The sequence below is a fragment of the Gallus gallus genome, chromosome 5 (assembly GCF_016699485.2).
Source record: "Gallus gallus isolate bGalGal1 chromosome 5, bGalGal1.mat.broiler.GRCg7b, whole genome shotgun sequence".
NCBI lineage: Eukaryota > Metazoa > Chordata > Aves > Galliformes > Phasianidae > Gallus > Gallus gallus.
The window spans coordinates 35,584,702-35,600,840 of record NC_052536.1 but is presented as its reverse complement, the minus strand read 5'-3'; the positions used below and the strand labels follow the sequence as shown (position 1 = coordinate 35,600,840).

Here is a 16,139-nt window from a genome sequence, read left to right as displayed (position 1 = left end):
GCCAGGAGAGCCAGGGGAGAAACGTACAGGGGATCACTACCAGGAACAGGCTCCTCAGGCAGGGCCGGACTGAGCTCCTCGGCCTGCTCTGCGTCCCCCTCACATCTGCCTCTCCGCCCGTTGGGGTGGCAGGGGGCTGAAGTCTCACGAGCAGGATTTCACCTCAGGAAAAAAGCATTAAAGCATGCAGTCCTTCCAGCACAGCTGCCTGCAGATGGAGGAACTATCACCCCTCACAAAGAAAAAGAATTAAAAAAAGGGGAGGGGGGGCAGCAAATTCTGGACCTGTGGAAAAGGCCCCACCTTGTGCCTTGTAAAGGAGAAACAAAAGAAAGTTAAAAACAGGGTGTCCTGCCCCCTGGGATTTGTCTCAGTAAGAAAATAATGCGTGTTCCCAGCAGGCAAGGAAAAGCATTTGCCTTCACTTCATTGGTTTGCTTTATGGAACAGCAGCAGCAAGCAAGTCCTCTTTCTCCAAACTGCACGCTGAAGGCTTTTGCTACTGCTAAGCACCCCACCAAAGGGCCAGAACTGACCTAGGAAAAAGCACATCAACCCCTTCCAACAGCTAGAGAACACAGGCAGAGGAGGAAGCACTTGCAAGATCCCATTTACAGAACCAAGGAGTAAATGAATCATTTTTTCAAGGTAGGAGTCAGTGGCTGTAATGTTCACTGCCATTATTTACATGATGACAAGGATGATGCAGGACTGAAGGACAGCTGAGTATGGCTTCTAAGGAACTATGGTCTGTAGCACAGATAGGCTCTTGGAACATGTCTTAGTATTTCAGTCTCTCAGAAGAGAGCTGTCATGAACCAGAAATGCATCCTTTTCAATAGCTGCAATGAAAGAATATAAATATTTGAGCTGCCAATCATCCTTCTTTGGAAGGGTAAAAAATTATATCAAACCTGTTGCCCTAGCCCTGTGGGTAGGACTTCCCATTAAAGAGCAGCAAACCAAACAAACACGCACTGAGAATACACGAATGATTGTTCCACAGCTGGTGAGACTTACTTTTTTTTTTTAAATGCAGAACAGCACAATCAGGGTTTGCACACACTTTGACATCCACCACCCTTCCAAAAACAATAAACACACATCAGAAACCTGTTTCTACGTTAATGTGAACTAATAAGTACGTTCCTAAACTTGTTAATATGCTGTGGAGAGGGTTACAAACTGCAGGATGTCACTGATTTTAAAGTAAGGATGCACATCAAGAACAAACTAAGGAGTTAAGCTTATTTAGTACATAGCTCTCTTAGCCATTAGTTCCTTCTAGTGGCATTCTCCAGGCACTACAATTACCTGATTACCTGAATTTAGATCTAGCCACACGTCCAGACAGTAAAACAGGAGATACATACAAGAAGCCTAACAATAAAATGACGTAATGCTTGCACTTTCCAACATTGTTTTTACAAAGCCTCTCTTGTCTGGATGCAACTAAGAATACCAAACCGGAAGAACACAGAGTACATTCCCCATTGTGCTCTGCAGAACTCATATTTTATTTCCCACCCTTTAAAAATGTTGTTCTCCTATAGAGCAATAAGAGGGTTTTAAAGACCATTCGATAAAGTCAAACTTTATAACAACAACAAAACATTAAACAAACATATTAAACAACAACAAAAAAAACCAATTCAAATCTTTAGGCAGTTGTTCCTAAGAGGCTCTGAAGGCTGTCTTGCTTGGCATGACAAGAGGTCACCTATGTGTAGTTGGTGAGCAGTATACTGCTGTTTGCTTATACCAATGTATACCTCAGAAATAACAAATCACACATCCTACACTAACAGAACTGTTTTCCAAATGTGCCCTTGCCTCTTGCTAGCTGGGTGAGCTGGCAGAACTCTATTCCTGTACAGTAGCAGCAGTAGTAATATGGAAATTCCAAAGACTAAAACAAAACATGTGCAATGAATTGAAAATAGGAAGAGTTAACTGCTAATAACTCGACAGTCCAGCTGAGTCTGTACAACAGCACAGAGCTTCACTGTTCCATCCTCAATATGCCTATTCATGTATGATTTCCATCAGCAGCATTCAAATTAGCTATCCCCTATCCCGTGTTGCACACCAAGATTTATTTTCCAGTCTCTGCTACATGGTTTTGTATGTTGTGTTAGTTTTTATTGCTCAAGAACTGAAAATACCATAAAAACAATGTTTTTTGTAAATACGTACAATTTAAATAGCTGAGGACAGACCCATACAAGCTCATGATGCAGAAGTATTCATTGTTTTGTTACATTTAACATACTAGGATCCAACTTAAGCAGTCCTTTAAGACTACATACGTGGCTAAAATGCAGTGTTGTAGTGAATGGTACATCTACAGATTTTTCAGCATCCTCTATAGTTAAGAATACACATACCATTAGCAGTGCAGAAGATAGTTCCACATTATAAATTAAGTTACAGCACATCTTATGTTTTATTAGCAGAAGAGGATTTCTGTAGGAAATTATGCTATCAGCTGTGTTAGCTGTCACCTTTTCAAACAACTGACATTAACAGGTGGACACATTAATTATTGCATTTAATTTCTATCACTCATCTAGGAAATAGAAATCAGTGCGTTTACAACCCATTTGTACGTTGGTTGTATATTTAAGTATAATATTGGCAGTATATTTAAATAAATCCATAACAATCTCTTTACTTAAAATAAGAGTTAAAGATTTTACCGTATTTGCTAAGATATCAAATTTTAACCAGCTTGCATAGCTTCTCAAGTGCCTGTAGATTCCAACCACTTCAGACCAACACAGTGGATGATATAGGAAATTACAATCAGAACATAGCTGAGTTGGGGCGATATGGTCTATCAGATACAGCTGTTTTTATTTCAAGTTAAATACCAGCACAAGATTCTGTCTACTATATATTATTAACTATCTTCACCACAAAAGAAAAGTTTAATTGGCAGTCTGGTATTATCAAGCTGTCAAATGTACTGAAGATATCTGCTAACACACATTGTTAGTTGCTTCATTCTTTATGTGTAGGGAAAGAACTATAGAATCCTGGAGAACAAAATTCTGTGCCAAACTAATACACTCGCTTTCTTCAAAAATCTGAGAAGCATCTGTAGATTTCAGGTGTTGAACTCGTTACATTGTATATGCCAAAGAATTATAGCAGTAATTAGAAATATATAAAATTAAGGAAGACTCATTACACACTGATAAATGATCATTACAAAAGAATTGAAAAAATAAGCCATTCCTGTGTTTATAATTACTTAATTTTATTTTACAGTATATTTGTGACATTTTAGGTACTATAACCAAAGATCAGGGTTGTTTACAAATATAATGGCTGCCATTTAATGTAAACAATTAGAAAGTGTCTCTACATATTAAAATTTTACATCATTAAATTCAATTACTCTTTGTGCCATCAGGTATTAGTGGAGAGGAACTAATTTAAGCAAAAATAGCTTTCAGAAATTAGATGTAGAAACTGAGAAGCTTGAATAGCATTTTAAAAGACCACTCCGCCCATCACTGTAAAAAGTAAGAAAGCAAATCCTTTCACTGAAGTTGCAACTAATAGTCACACCAGTCCATTTTTATTAAGGCTTCTTTACATATTATTGAATCCCATCATGCCTTTCATATTCCCAGCAGCACCTTGTTGGAATTGTCTCATCATTGACTGCAATCCTGCCATGCCACCTACAGAAAATAAGCGAGAACACGTATGTGTTGATTAGTTTTGAAGCACAGCTATCTTGTTTCAAAAAACCTGTGTGCTATAAAGAGGCCATTTTAGTAATATATGAATGAAAACCCAAGACTCAACCAGGCTTAAATAACTATCAAAATATGGACATCTGACAAAGGAGGATCTACAAACAAAAGGCTTAGAGTGGATTTTAACATGACCTCTGCATTAAAATCTTGACAAAATAAAAAATCTTGAAGGAATTATCATTATCAGTATGCAAGACTTGAGTACGGAAGTATTTACTAAAAGATATTAACGTCAACATTACTTATTTTGAGGCAAAGCTTGGAAGAGGAGAGAGGTTCAGAAACAGATGCGCTTTACAACAGACATACTTAAATTCTGATAAGTGATATTCATTATTTTGTCAGACACTACTTCAACTGCTCATTTTGAGACCTGAATCCAAATGAAGAGTCTAGAAAAAAGCACTTTTAAGTGTGAAGTATTCATAACACATCTTGATTCTTGTTAGAAGACACGGAGGCACTTAATACTGATACGTAATGAGGAGGATGATGTAAAAATGTGTTTATTCAATTTCATAATATTTCAAATGGATCAAATGTAACAGACCCCTGCTGAAGCTGTAAAAAGGCAATGCATACCCATATGATGAAGGACTCTTGGATCCATCATCTTTGCCATCTGTTGGTTCAGCTTGGCCAGCTGAGATGGGTTTACATTCTTGGACATATCACCACCTTAAAGAAAATGGAAGAAGCAAAGCATATTAATGTACAAGGCTAACAAAAAAACAAAAATTCTGGCTCATGTTTTTGTTTTGTCTCCTCCTTCTAAAATCCACTTAAGTCGATGATCAAAAGTTACTACATCAGCCAAAGTACTTAAGGATGAACAGTCTCTGTCCCTCCCCCACAGCAGACTCAAGTATCAGTATTGTAGTAGAAATTAACTCTACACTGGTTAGGGCAAAAAGTACAGTAGTTTTGACTTTGACATTATACATTAGCATCATGAAGAACAAAACAGCTCTCACCAGTTACACACGAGCTTACAAACATGACAATTAGTGAACTACAACTCAGTCCTCCTCTCATAATACACCTAATATACACTGAGTTTCCTGTGTTCACATATCAAGTGGCCTTCACACTAAGTGTTTTACTTTCTTTTACCTTTGAAAAGTCCTTTGATACCTCCCATCTTTTTCACCATCTGTGCAAATTTAGTGTATTGGGTCAAAAGCTCCTGGACATCTCTAGTAGAAACACCTGAACCTCTTGCTACTCTTTGGATTCTTCCTGGCTGCTTACTGAATACTTTGGCGCCATCCGTACTGTCAAGTTCTGCAATTACAGGAAAGGAAAATAAGTATTTTGTTACTGACTACAGCTGGTAGTAGAAATGACAACAAGCGTGCTGAGAAATCAGTTTTGAGCCAGAGAACAGTAGTAGAGAAAAGTAGTTTTAGAAGTGGTGATACAGAACTGTACAGAAATAATTGAGAGTATTCTAGGGAACATCACTAAATTATTGTCCTTTATATGTTAAATCACAGTGAAAGAAAAAGTTGTTAGAAACAACTTATTCTTTCAGCATACCCAGTCTAAGCCATGTTTACAGGTTTAGCTCAAGGGTAAGAGTACACCTCTCCTGTAAAAGTTATGGGTGGATTAGAAACAGCACACCTTGCAGCGACCAGGCTGTATCACTAAGCATATTTGAGGGTGGAAGAAAGGTACAAAGAAAGACAGTGACTCTGTGAAGATTAATGAAACATTTTCATTTGTAAGGACAGCATTAATAATTTAAGAAGCATAGCTACACTGTGAAAAACAAAAATGAATTATCAACAGAACGCTTTCAAATTTTATCTAGCCTCCACAAGAAAGCAGCATGTAACCACATAGCCACTATATCTCTAAGTATGGACAGAAAGTTTATACGGTACAGGGATACACGTGCTCTTTACTATTTCTGAGTGAAACGTTCCTCCCTCTCTTCTATCATCTCAGATGCAGTCTTATGTCTAACCTGTTGCCCAAAACAATCTTTAGTCTTGTTCAACAAAGAAAAATAGTGGTTGAAATTTGTTTTACCTTGATCATTCATACTGTCCATTATAGTCATCAATTTCTTTAGCCTCGCCATTGATTCTTGTTCATTGCCTTTACTCATGAAGTCAGTTCCAAAACCAGGAATCATACCCTAATTTTAAAATGCAAACCAAAAGCTGTGTCAAGAACAGGCAAAGCTAACTTTAAGAAATACAGACAAGAAGTTTTAGTTTAGCAGGTATGTATTACAGTAGACAAATAATTTTACCTCTTTGGAAAATATAAAGTACAGATTCTAGTACCAGTTTCAGTAAAGAATTTTAAGTTTACAGCAGAATTTTGTCAGCTAGAAATCAGAAACTGATAAAATGATTTTTAGGATAACTAACCAGGATCTGACTGAATGGTCCCATTTTCATGATGTTTTGGAATTGTTCATACATATCTCTTAATGTAAACTGACCTGAAATACAACAAAAAAGAAGATTAGCAAAGGTTACACTAACATTTTGCTGTTACTACCCTTTCTCAATTACTCTTTATATTTACAGGGTAAATATTATACTGGATAAACAAGCAGATAAGTAAACCTCTTCTCAACTACTAAATATGGCTAAGCCATTTCTGATGGCACACACTTAACAGCTTTATGGTAGTTCATCTGCAATTACAGTTCTACTTGTCACTTGATGGAAAAACAATTATTTCTTGCCTGACACATTTACTAGAGAACGACCATTCTTCAGTGTGCACTTGGAACAAGTTACTTGTCTAGGCATTCAAGCTTCGAGAACAACTTACCATGTTTGAGCTTTTCTATGAGTGCCTCGTTATCATCCAACTTTAATTCATTTACTTTATCTATCAATCCTTCAATATCCCCCATACCTGAAAAATGAAACCAGATTTGAAGTTGGCATTGAAGAAATCACACTTTAACTTTCAATTACCCAACTCAGAGTATTTTGCGCACAGCTGCATGTAGTACATACCAAGAAGTTTGCTGATGAAAGGCTGTGTTTTGAAGGGTTCAAAGTCATCTATGTGCTCACCAGTTCCAATAAAAATAATAGGAGACTTTGTAGCAGCAACTCTGCAGTAAAATATGTATATTATGAGATGAGCTCTCAGTTAGTGATCATCAACACAACACAATAGACATAACATCAGCACAATCTCCTAAGTATCTTTCATATACCAAGTTATTAATGCAAAAAAAAATTTCCAGGTTTTAAATGGGTAGCTGGGAGTAGCTGACAACATTTCTCTATTTACTACCTCATAAAATACAAACTCTACTTCTACACTCTGCCTTGACAAAACGTCAGAAATGTAAGTTGCTTATCTTCATTGCCAAGTTCCAGAAACTTCAGGGGACAGAAAGCAAAATAAATCACATCCATTCTATCCTAATACTGGGAGGTCAGATGTTGGCTAATTTTGTTGTCTGTTGTGGGAGGAACCCTAAAAAAATTCTCACTTTCAACAAAGGAAAAAACATGTAAAGACATGGAAAAAAAAATCAAAACCTTTTAAAGAATCAATCAGTAGAAAAAATTTTAAAGGAATTCTGCTTCCCATCTGCAGAAAGTAGAGAACAGACACAGCAGACAGCATATACAAGCACATTACAGCAAGAACTTATTTTTGGTATTTTCACTTTGCTGTTAAGTTCAATTTTCCATCACTGTGCTATAAATAACAGCAAAATACATATGGCAGATGAAGAATTCTAACACCTAAAATCCAAATCAAACAGTGATTTAGCAAGTTGGTGTCAGATAACTGTTTTGACATATAATCTCAACTCCATGCAAGCTGTATCATCCAAAAGCAGCTGGAGGTGAGTCTAAGATAGAAGCAGAAGATAATATCACATGTTCTAGTCAACAAAGGTTGTCAACATACAGCACAACATATGAGAAGCCCAACAAGGACGGACTTCAGAAAAGCATAACTGCTGATTTACATTTCACCAAGTTGCTGGACACTGAATTTAGAAATGTAATCATCACCAGCTCTAGAACCATTACATTTGACTAGCTAGAATTTCTCCCATTTCAGTAAAATACTTGGACATTAAATGAAAGGAAAATAAACATAATGCAAAAAGTTTATTACATCAAAATTTGTATTTATATTTTTAGTTAGAAGTCCTGCTAAACAAGATTCAACAATAATCGTATTCTGTTCTCAGAAGACAGAAGTCTGATGTGATAACACTACTGCATTGGAAGCACATTCTAATCATTGACACAGAATATCAACACTGAAATTACGATAAAAATAACTACTTAAATCTCTAGATTCCCTGTCACTTGACAGCAATGCTTTCACTTGACAGGTTTCTGTGAAACACTAACACATTTGTTCATCCATGGCCAGACACCACTATTATATCACAATACTTACGCACTGAGAGCACCACCTCCTTTTGCATGTCCATCAAGCTTAGTCACAATGACAGAAGCTACATCTACTTTATCTTTGAAAGCTTTAGCTTGAGCTTCACAAGCTTGGCCAATGGAAGCATCCATCACATAAACAATATTATCTGGTTGCTAGGAAGAAAAAAAAAAGGAATTTTTTCCTGCATTCTTAACATTTGTTCATGTATTATGTTCAGTAACAGAAGTTATCGCAATACGTTTCTATGAGCAGTATTACCTAAGGACCACTTGAAAACCCTTATGCTGTATTACTACCTGCAAAAAACATATCTAACACAGAATATTAAAATTTAATAGTTTTACAGCTATTACTTATGTTTTGAGTGATTCTAGATAGCATCTGAGCCAGCAAGCTAATTAGCACCTATAAGCAATGAACATCTACCATTTGTTTTTTTTTCTTCATTAAAATCTCTAAGATGTACACCCCTTTGAAAACAAGTTACCCATTAGCACGAGTTGTGTGGGAGCTGCCATATTGTTATGCAAGACTACAAAATCAAAATTTAGATATTTTTAATTCACACAAGAAACACCAACTTCATTTACACATTCAACTTCCTGAACATTCTGTTTCAGGGCAACTATTTGTAACTATTTGTATAGCTACAGAAACTTGACTGTTTTTATCTAGTTTCATATGGCAAAAACCCCGAAAGGCAAAGTTAAAGCAGAAATTGTAGTCTGGTTACATGCAAGCATCCTTAAATTACAGATCCAATAATTAAAACTGACTCAAAGCTATTAAGCACATTAAGAGATCATCTCTCTCCTTTTTATTCATATCAGCTCATAATTTTTAGCGTATTCTAGATGTTAAAAGTGCTGACGCATTCCAGAAGACAGAAAACCACGTGGAACACAAGGAAATAAGCAATTAATTGCAGTTGCATTACTATAACAGAAGTTAATGTATTTCTTGAAACTACTCACTATGGCATTTGCAACTTGTAACATCTCTTCAAACAACGAGTCTTCCTGTTTGTGACGTCCGCTTGTATCAACGATGATAATTTCAAAGTTTTCATTCTTAAATTTCTCAACACCTTCTGAGGCAATAATTACAGGATCCATTTCTGTATAACTGATAAAAGAGAAATATCACTACATATGCAATTCTTTATTCCCAAACTGACTAAACCTTTTATTGTTGTCTGTAAAATTATTAACCATAAATCTACTTGGATTTCAAGATTGACTTCCTCTTATGTCAAACCAAACCTGATTAAGATTTCACCTTTCTAAATCATTTACCCTTACCGTTCATTAAACTAAGTATAGGACTGTCGCATCTACTGAAGACTGCACTAGGTCCTGCTAGCCCTTCTCTGAAGCTCTAGTTCATCTCCATGAACTAGCAGTGCACCTTTGTGGCAAGAAGGCCAATGATTTCCTTTGCTGCATTGAGAAGAACATTGTGAGCAGGTCACAAGAGGTTATCCTACCCCTCTACTCAGCCCTGCTAAGGCCACAGCTTGAGTACTGTGTTCAGTACTGGGGAACCCAGAACAAGAGAGACCTCAACCTACTGAAGAGAACACAGTGCTACAAAGATGAGGGGCCTGGAGCATCTCCCTTATGAGGAAAGGCTGAGAGACCTAAGACTGTCCAACTTAGAGAAGAGAAGACAGAGGGAATCTTATCAATGTATATAAATATCTTAAGTGACAGAGCCAGATTCTTCTCAGTGGTGCACAGTGATAGAGTAAGAGGCAAAGGTGCAAATTGCAACACAGGAACTTCCAGATGAACGAGAAAAAATAATTTACTGTGAAGGTGACAGAGCACTGGTGTAGGCTGCTTACAGAGGTTGTGGATCCCCTTCTCAAGAGATGTTGAAAACCCATCTACACATGATCTTGTGCAACCTGCTCCACATGACCCTGCTCAAGCAGGGTGGGGGTGGACTAGATCTTCAGAGGTCCCTTCCAACCTCAACCACTCAGTGTGTCTTCAGAGCAAATGTTATTATAAAGTCTAAATAGTTAAGCAACAGTGAACAGGACTTTGTAAGAGATGTTCAATAAGGAACAATATATCATTAGAACTGAGTTGTTCTCCAAACTGATTCTGAAAGATGCTTACCTCCCATAAAAAGGAATTCTTGCTTTTGTTGCATTCTGCTTTAATTGGTCAAAAGCACCTGTAAAACAGGTATGGTCAGGGAAATATTTGGAAAAAAATCCACAAAACTAAGTATTAGAGAGAACCATATAATTAGTAGTTGTTTGTATTACCTGCTCTGTATGTGTCTGCACATATCAAACACGTCTTCCAACCTTTCCTTTGATAGAAGTATGCTAACTGTTAAAAAAAATCCAAAACAAGTGGTTACACCAAAATCCCACTACAAAGTATGACACTATGTAATGCCTTAAAGTACAAACTGAGGACAAAGTCAAGCCAGCCTTGATATACCTGTGATCACTTAGTAACATCATACAACCATCAAGCGTTAGCATATTGAAAAAGCATTATCTACAAGTAACTGTTCTGTTAGACAAAAATAGTGGCTTCTGCTTCTGATTTCAGTTTCCTGAGCTAAGAATAGCCTCTGTTCCTATTTTATTGGCTCTTAATATTGCAAATAGAACTAGCTTTTGGAAACTAGCTAAAGTAGTAAGTTATTAACTACAGCACTGGCTAAAACTTGAGCATTTCTTTGCTTTTTTACTTCCAGAGGAACAAAGATATTCCAAATGCAAGGATACGTTTTAAAACTATGAATGGAGTCCTTACTGTTTTGTAACACTTGCAAGCCTCATTAGTACAACAGGCATTCACAGAACATTTGATTCACCCAAATAAAGACCTCCAAGATGTATCTTCCTACAGAAGCACTGGGAATGTCTTATGAAATCAGAGCAGTGATGTATTTAGCAAGGTCTACATATGAATCTCTCTGTGAGCAAGTGACAAAAAAAGACAATAAGTATGCATTGGTCTTCTTCCATAGGACAATTTTTTCCTCTTCAAAAATAATGCAACTCCTGCAACTATCAATAAGCTCCAAAAGAATACTACTTTGGACATTCATCTCATCTAAGAACCTTCTCTACAAAAGTATTTCTACAATGTAATCAGTAATAAAAACAGCAAAAGTCATAAGTACATTGTACATTACGTGTTCAACAATACTCTCCTTCACAAGAAAAAAAACAAACAGAAAACCCAAACAGATTCAGTGCAAGTTACCTTTGAGCAGGTTGTTGTTTTACCACTTCCTTGCAAACCAACGAACATTATAATGTTCTGTTTTCCTTTGGTAGGTGTCCATGCTTTGACTCCAGGATCTACAAGCTATAGAACAAAGGGTACTGTGTTGCAAAGCTGAATATCAGAGACTTATAACACTTAGTGTCATACTTGGCCCTGATCAGAGCCTGATTTCACGTTCAACAAAGAAAGCAAATGTTTTGTATATATGGGTCTCAATTTGGCTTAGATGTTTTAAATTCACAATGAACATCCATACCTCTAGTATATAGTGTTATACATAATCATTCTATAACAGCGTTATTTTTTTCCATAAGACTAAGCACCAAAGGTAAGGAAGCCTATATATATTGCATAAATATAAAAATCAACACAGAAACATAACCTCCACCCCACCATCACTGCACAAGGTGGATCTCTTCTGGTGAGAATCCTACAACACAGAAGACTTTTTAGGCTTAGTCTCTAACTTCTGGAATGAATAGAAGCATGCATTCCGCGGAGCCAACATATGCATGATCATAGACTACAGATGAACAGAAGACAACATTTAGTAGGAAAGAGGACAGAATACTGATACCAAGTATGGACTTGACCCAACAAGCAGCTAAAAAGTTGCCATAGAAACTGCAAGGTTGTTACTTATACTTTTTCAATGTTTTGTAAGTAGTTTGAACAAATCTTCCCTAGAGTAGCAAGGATATTCTGCTGGGACAACCAAAGACAGCAGTTCAGGAGCTTACAAGTCCCTTATCCTTATTTTGTCCTTAAATTTATTTGAAAAGAATAGCTGAACTTGAGGGTTAGTCTAGGAGTTACACTCAGAAAGTAAAGTTCCAATCAGAAAAAGTACTACTGTTTTCATAGGAAGTAGCCTTAGAACAGAAAACCTGACAACCCAAACAGGCGGAACACCCGTTGGTACTGCACAATAACCTTAAAACTTAGCTTGCTCACACAACACAGGCTGTACAAGAAAAGTGACATAACAGAATTTCGGAAGTCCTACTTTAACAAGTTCTTTAAAGACAGCATGCTGAATCATTTTTCTCTTGTTAAGGCCAGATGCCATCTCTTCAAGATCAATTGCAGACCTGAGTTAAAGAAAACAGTTTTAGTAAAATTGAAGCCACGAAGCACCGGTATAACTTACAGCATCACTTTAACCTAGTAAGTGAAGTTTCTGCAAGTGGAACAGCAACCTGATTTGCCTTGAGTTTTTAGCTACAGTGTATTCGAGAAGTGACACACATTAGAGACATCATCTTAGTATGCAGGACAAAACCAGGTTTCTAATATACTTGTATCTACTTGACTTCCACATCTCAAAATAACAAGGTAACAGTACTGATCATTTACACAGATCTATCTATATGCAGGACAAAACATTGGAAGATGAGGTGCCTACGCTGTAACAAAGAGCTTGTTTACAATTCCACTCAACGGACATTGGTTTTTTTTTTGGAGAAAGATCACAGCAGTTGGCTAAACTTGAGGAAGATTATTTTATACACTAGTTTAGATAGACACTAGACACTGTTTGAAAATGAATTTCACTGTTAAAGTGAAAAGTAGGGTTTGAAGGTAGACTGGACACGTCTGAGAAAATCATATACACATTAGAAGTTAGAGTTACTCTTCCATAACATCAAGCTACAACTTTTACAAACATAAAAATTAAAATTGATGTTGATTACTTACTTGACATTTTCTCTTAGCTGCTTCACAAGTTTAATATTAACATCAGCTTCCAGTAGTGCTGTGCATACTTCTTTTAACATAGCATTTAAAACCTTTGGAGTATAAAGAAAAATGGTTTTACAACACACAATGTTGACTAGCTCAGTATTAGTTTCCAATAACAATGAAAAAGTGTATTTATGGTATAGTAAAGGCTTTTATGAGTTAAATGCATGTGGTCTAATTGTTATATTGACTGCCACAAAGTCTATGCATTTGATCGTATGCAAATCAAGTTTAAATCTAAATGGGAAAAGGAAGCATCTCGCTTTGTCACCTGCATTTTCAGCATAAACTATACTGCTGCTCTGTAGTATGGTTTTTCAGGCAAACGTGCTTCAGGAACCCAGATCAGTAGCCATAAAACGTTTCACTTTGAAAATCTTGAACAAAAACATTTTTATGTTTTTTTAAATGAAGTAACATCTGAATAAGCAACCTCATTTGCACAGCTTGAGCTCTCACAGGAGAAAGGCTTGTATTACTGAAAAAAATGCACTGAGTTGTATGAAACTGTTTGTTGTCTTCTAGCTTAAGATGTAAAAACCTTTCTCCTTGCATAAGTTCTAAAACTATGCCAACCTTACAACCTTTGGTAAGCCTATTTTATAGTTATTTCAGGCAACAAAACATTTGTCTACCTGAACTTTCTAGCCACTTACTCAAAAGCGCTTCTAAATCATCATATCTTTTAGTTTTCAATCTTGCTGTTCAGTCCTTAGAACGTTTACCATTTCAAAATCTTAATTAAAAAAATACAGACTATCAAGTTAAACAGCTTCCAGAAACACACACTGGCTAGGACAGAAAGGCAGCAAACTTAACACTCCTCTCATTTTAGGGTGCAAAGCCTATACTCAAAATCATTTCTTCTTCCACAGTCCAGCTTCTAGCAGTCCAGTACACATGTCCATAACACAGGTGAACACAAATGCTGGTGCACTCTGCAAGGTCTCAAAGTAGCTCCCACCGGAATGCAGGCATAAACTGCCTTCTTCAGCATTCACCACTTCTGAATGCTACTTCCCAGGAGTACAGCCACCAGTCATGATGACCCTGGGAACGTGGGGCCCACTATCTCTGAGGTGATTCTATCCACCTAAATCTAGCACTGAGTTTTGGCTATCAGTGGCTATAAAGCTCTAGCTAGAAACTGAAGGATGAAAAGAGCCCAGGAATAACATCAACTCACTTTTAGCTTCTCATCAGCCTAATCTAACAGGACTTTGCTTTCCAAATGTTACAGTGCCATCATGCACTTGTATTACATACCTCTTCATTGATAATTGTAGCATTGCTCAGTGAGCGCAATGCTGAAGTAATTTTTCTTCCGAGATCTGCTAGAACCATTTTGGCGGCTTCAAAACCAACTCAGAAGAATCTGGAAAATAATTAAAAAGTAGTTTTAAAACTAGTTGAAGCTATGCCTTCACAGAGTAATTATTCCAGTACATTTTGGGTTAAGTAACCTGCTTTGCTCTCCAGAAGGTACAAGTTTGAACTTTTAAAGTATTATTTTTAGCAAATACTGGCCTGAAATTAATTTTAGGATACTCTGATGGCCTACTTGAAAATAGAAATACCACCCTGCAACTAAGAATCATTTCACTGCCTGGTATATTTGTGCCTAAAATTCATCATGAAAAAATAGCCCAGACAGAATTCCAAATAGAACACTGCTCCCTATTTTCTTACCAGGAAGATCATACATGACAGACTTAAAGCCAGGCCAAAGAGCCCAGAAGCTACACATCCTGCAGAGACAACACGATCAGAAGCAGTACGTTTTGCTAGCAAGAGGGAACACTGTTAATCAGTACTATTATATCTACCCTACTCTAAATCAAACCACGTTTCCCATGTCAACAGTCCCATAAACATACATGTATTTTAATTAGCAGAAATCATACTGTGTTTTTGGACTGTTCTACTGGGAAACCAGACCATTTTTTGTTCGTTACAAACAAATCTTACATGCAAGCCTAGGATAACCCGACAGTTAGAAAAATCAATCAAAAGTAATTCCTGAAAGCTACACGTGGAAAGTCAACATCTTAACCCGCTGTGCCTCTAAGGTGTGCCTCACACCTGTGTTCTTCCTTTCAGACCTAAAAGCAAACTTCCCAATGTGAAACCATGTGTAACCAAAGCAGCTGACAATTTCTACGCTCCCCCCCCCCCCACCTAATATTCCAGAATTCTACAGATAACCAAGTACAGAAGGTTAATTATTTCCTAATGAACAAATATTTTCACTGCCGAACGGTCCTACAGACTCGAGGACCCACTGTGCCAGAGCAGCCAGCGGGCACGAGACGCAGTCGCCCTGCAGCACGCACCGTGCCGCGCTGACGGCGAGCTCTGACGCAGCGCCGCGTACCGCCCGGCGCGGACCGAGGCCTGGCGGCGGCCCGCAAGGCTGAGCCGCAGGGCGCCGCTGCGTCGCGGAGACTGCAGCCTGCTGGGCGGCTGCTGGAGGACGGGCACGTCGGGAGCCCGGCGGCAGAAGCCGGGGTGGGATTTGAGCCACAGCCTGAGAAAACACAGCGCCCGCCCAGCCAGCACGAACCCACTGAAGTCTATTCAGACAGACAGCGGCGGCGTGTCGCTAACGCGCAGCTTTACGCGACACCGGGAGAGGCCGCCCGGCACGGGCACTCACAGGCGGGGCGGGGCGGCGCGGGGCCTGCTGCTGCTGGCGGGGCCGGGCCCGGGCCGGGCGGCACTGCGCTGCCTCCGCGCTCTGCCACCGGCAGCGGCGACCCGCTGCTACCGATGGAGGAGACGTCACCACTCGCCTACGCCCTCGGCGCACTTCCGCCACCGGGGCACACGCCGGCTGCCTCGCTAAGGCCGCCGCGACTCGACAACGTACTCGCGCTCAGCAAAAAGCCCTCCGAGTTCCGTCGTTCCACCTTAAGAGTGGCTGGCGGGCGGGGCTGAAGCGGAACGGCCCTCGAGCATGCGC

The 16,139-nt window shown here is 38.5% G+C and overlaps 1 protein-coding gene across 4 annotated transcripts; it reads right to left on the bottom strand.

The window, feature by feature from the left end:
* Positions 1–3,241: 3,241 nt before the first annotated feature.
* Positions 3,242–16,095, bottom strand: SRP54 (signal recognition particle 54). 4 transcript variants are annotated; one of them, XM_046942489.1, is made up of 16 exons: positions 16,047–16,095; positions 14,444–14,552; positions 13,133–13,224; positions 12,441–12,525; positions 11,411–11,515; positions 10,453–10,519; positions 10,301–10,358; positions 9,149–9,299; positions 8,178–8,326; positions 6,758–6,858; positions 6,567–6,653; positions 6,155–6,228; positions 5,808–5,916; positions 4,884–5,054; positions 4,353–4,448; positions 3,242–3,692 (listed from the first exon to the last, which is right to left on the bottom strand). In XM_046942489.1, the coding sequence occupies exons 2-16, from the start codon at positions 14,519–14,521 to the stop codon at positions 3,601–3,603; spliced, it is 1,515 nt and encodes a 504-aa protein (XP_046798445.1). In that variant the 5' UTR covers positions 14,522–14,552; positions 16,047–16,095; the 3' UTR covers positions 3,242–3,600. The 4 variants fall into 4 exon arrangements, with proteins under 4 accessions (XP_046798445.1, XP_046798446.1, XP_025006849.1 ...); XM_046942490.1 differs by lacking the exon at positions 16,047–16,095 and adding an exon at positions 15,460–15,971; XM_025151081.3 differs by lacking the exon at positions 16,047–16,095 and adding an exon at positions 15,511–15,971.
* Between the last annotated feature and the right edge of the window lie 44 nt (positions 16,096–16,139).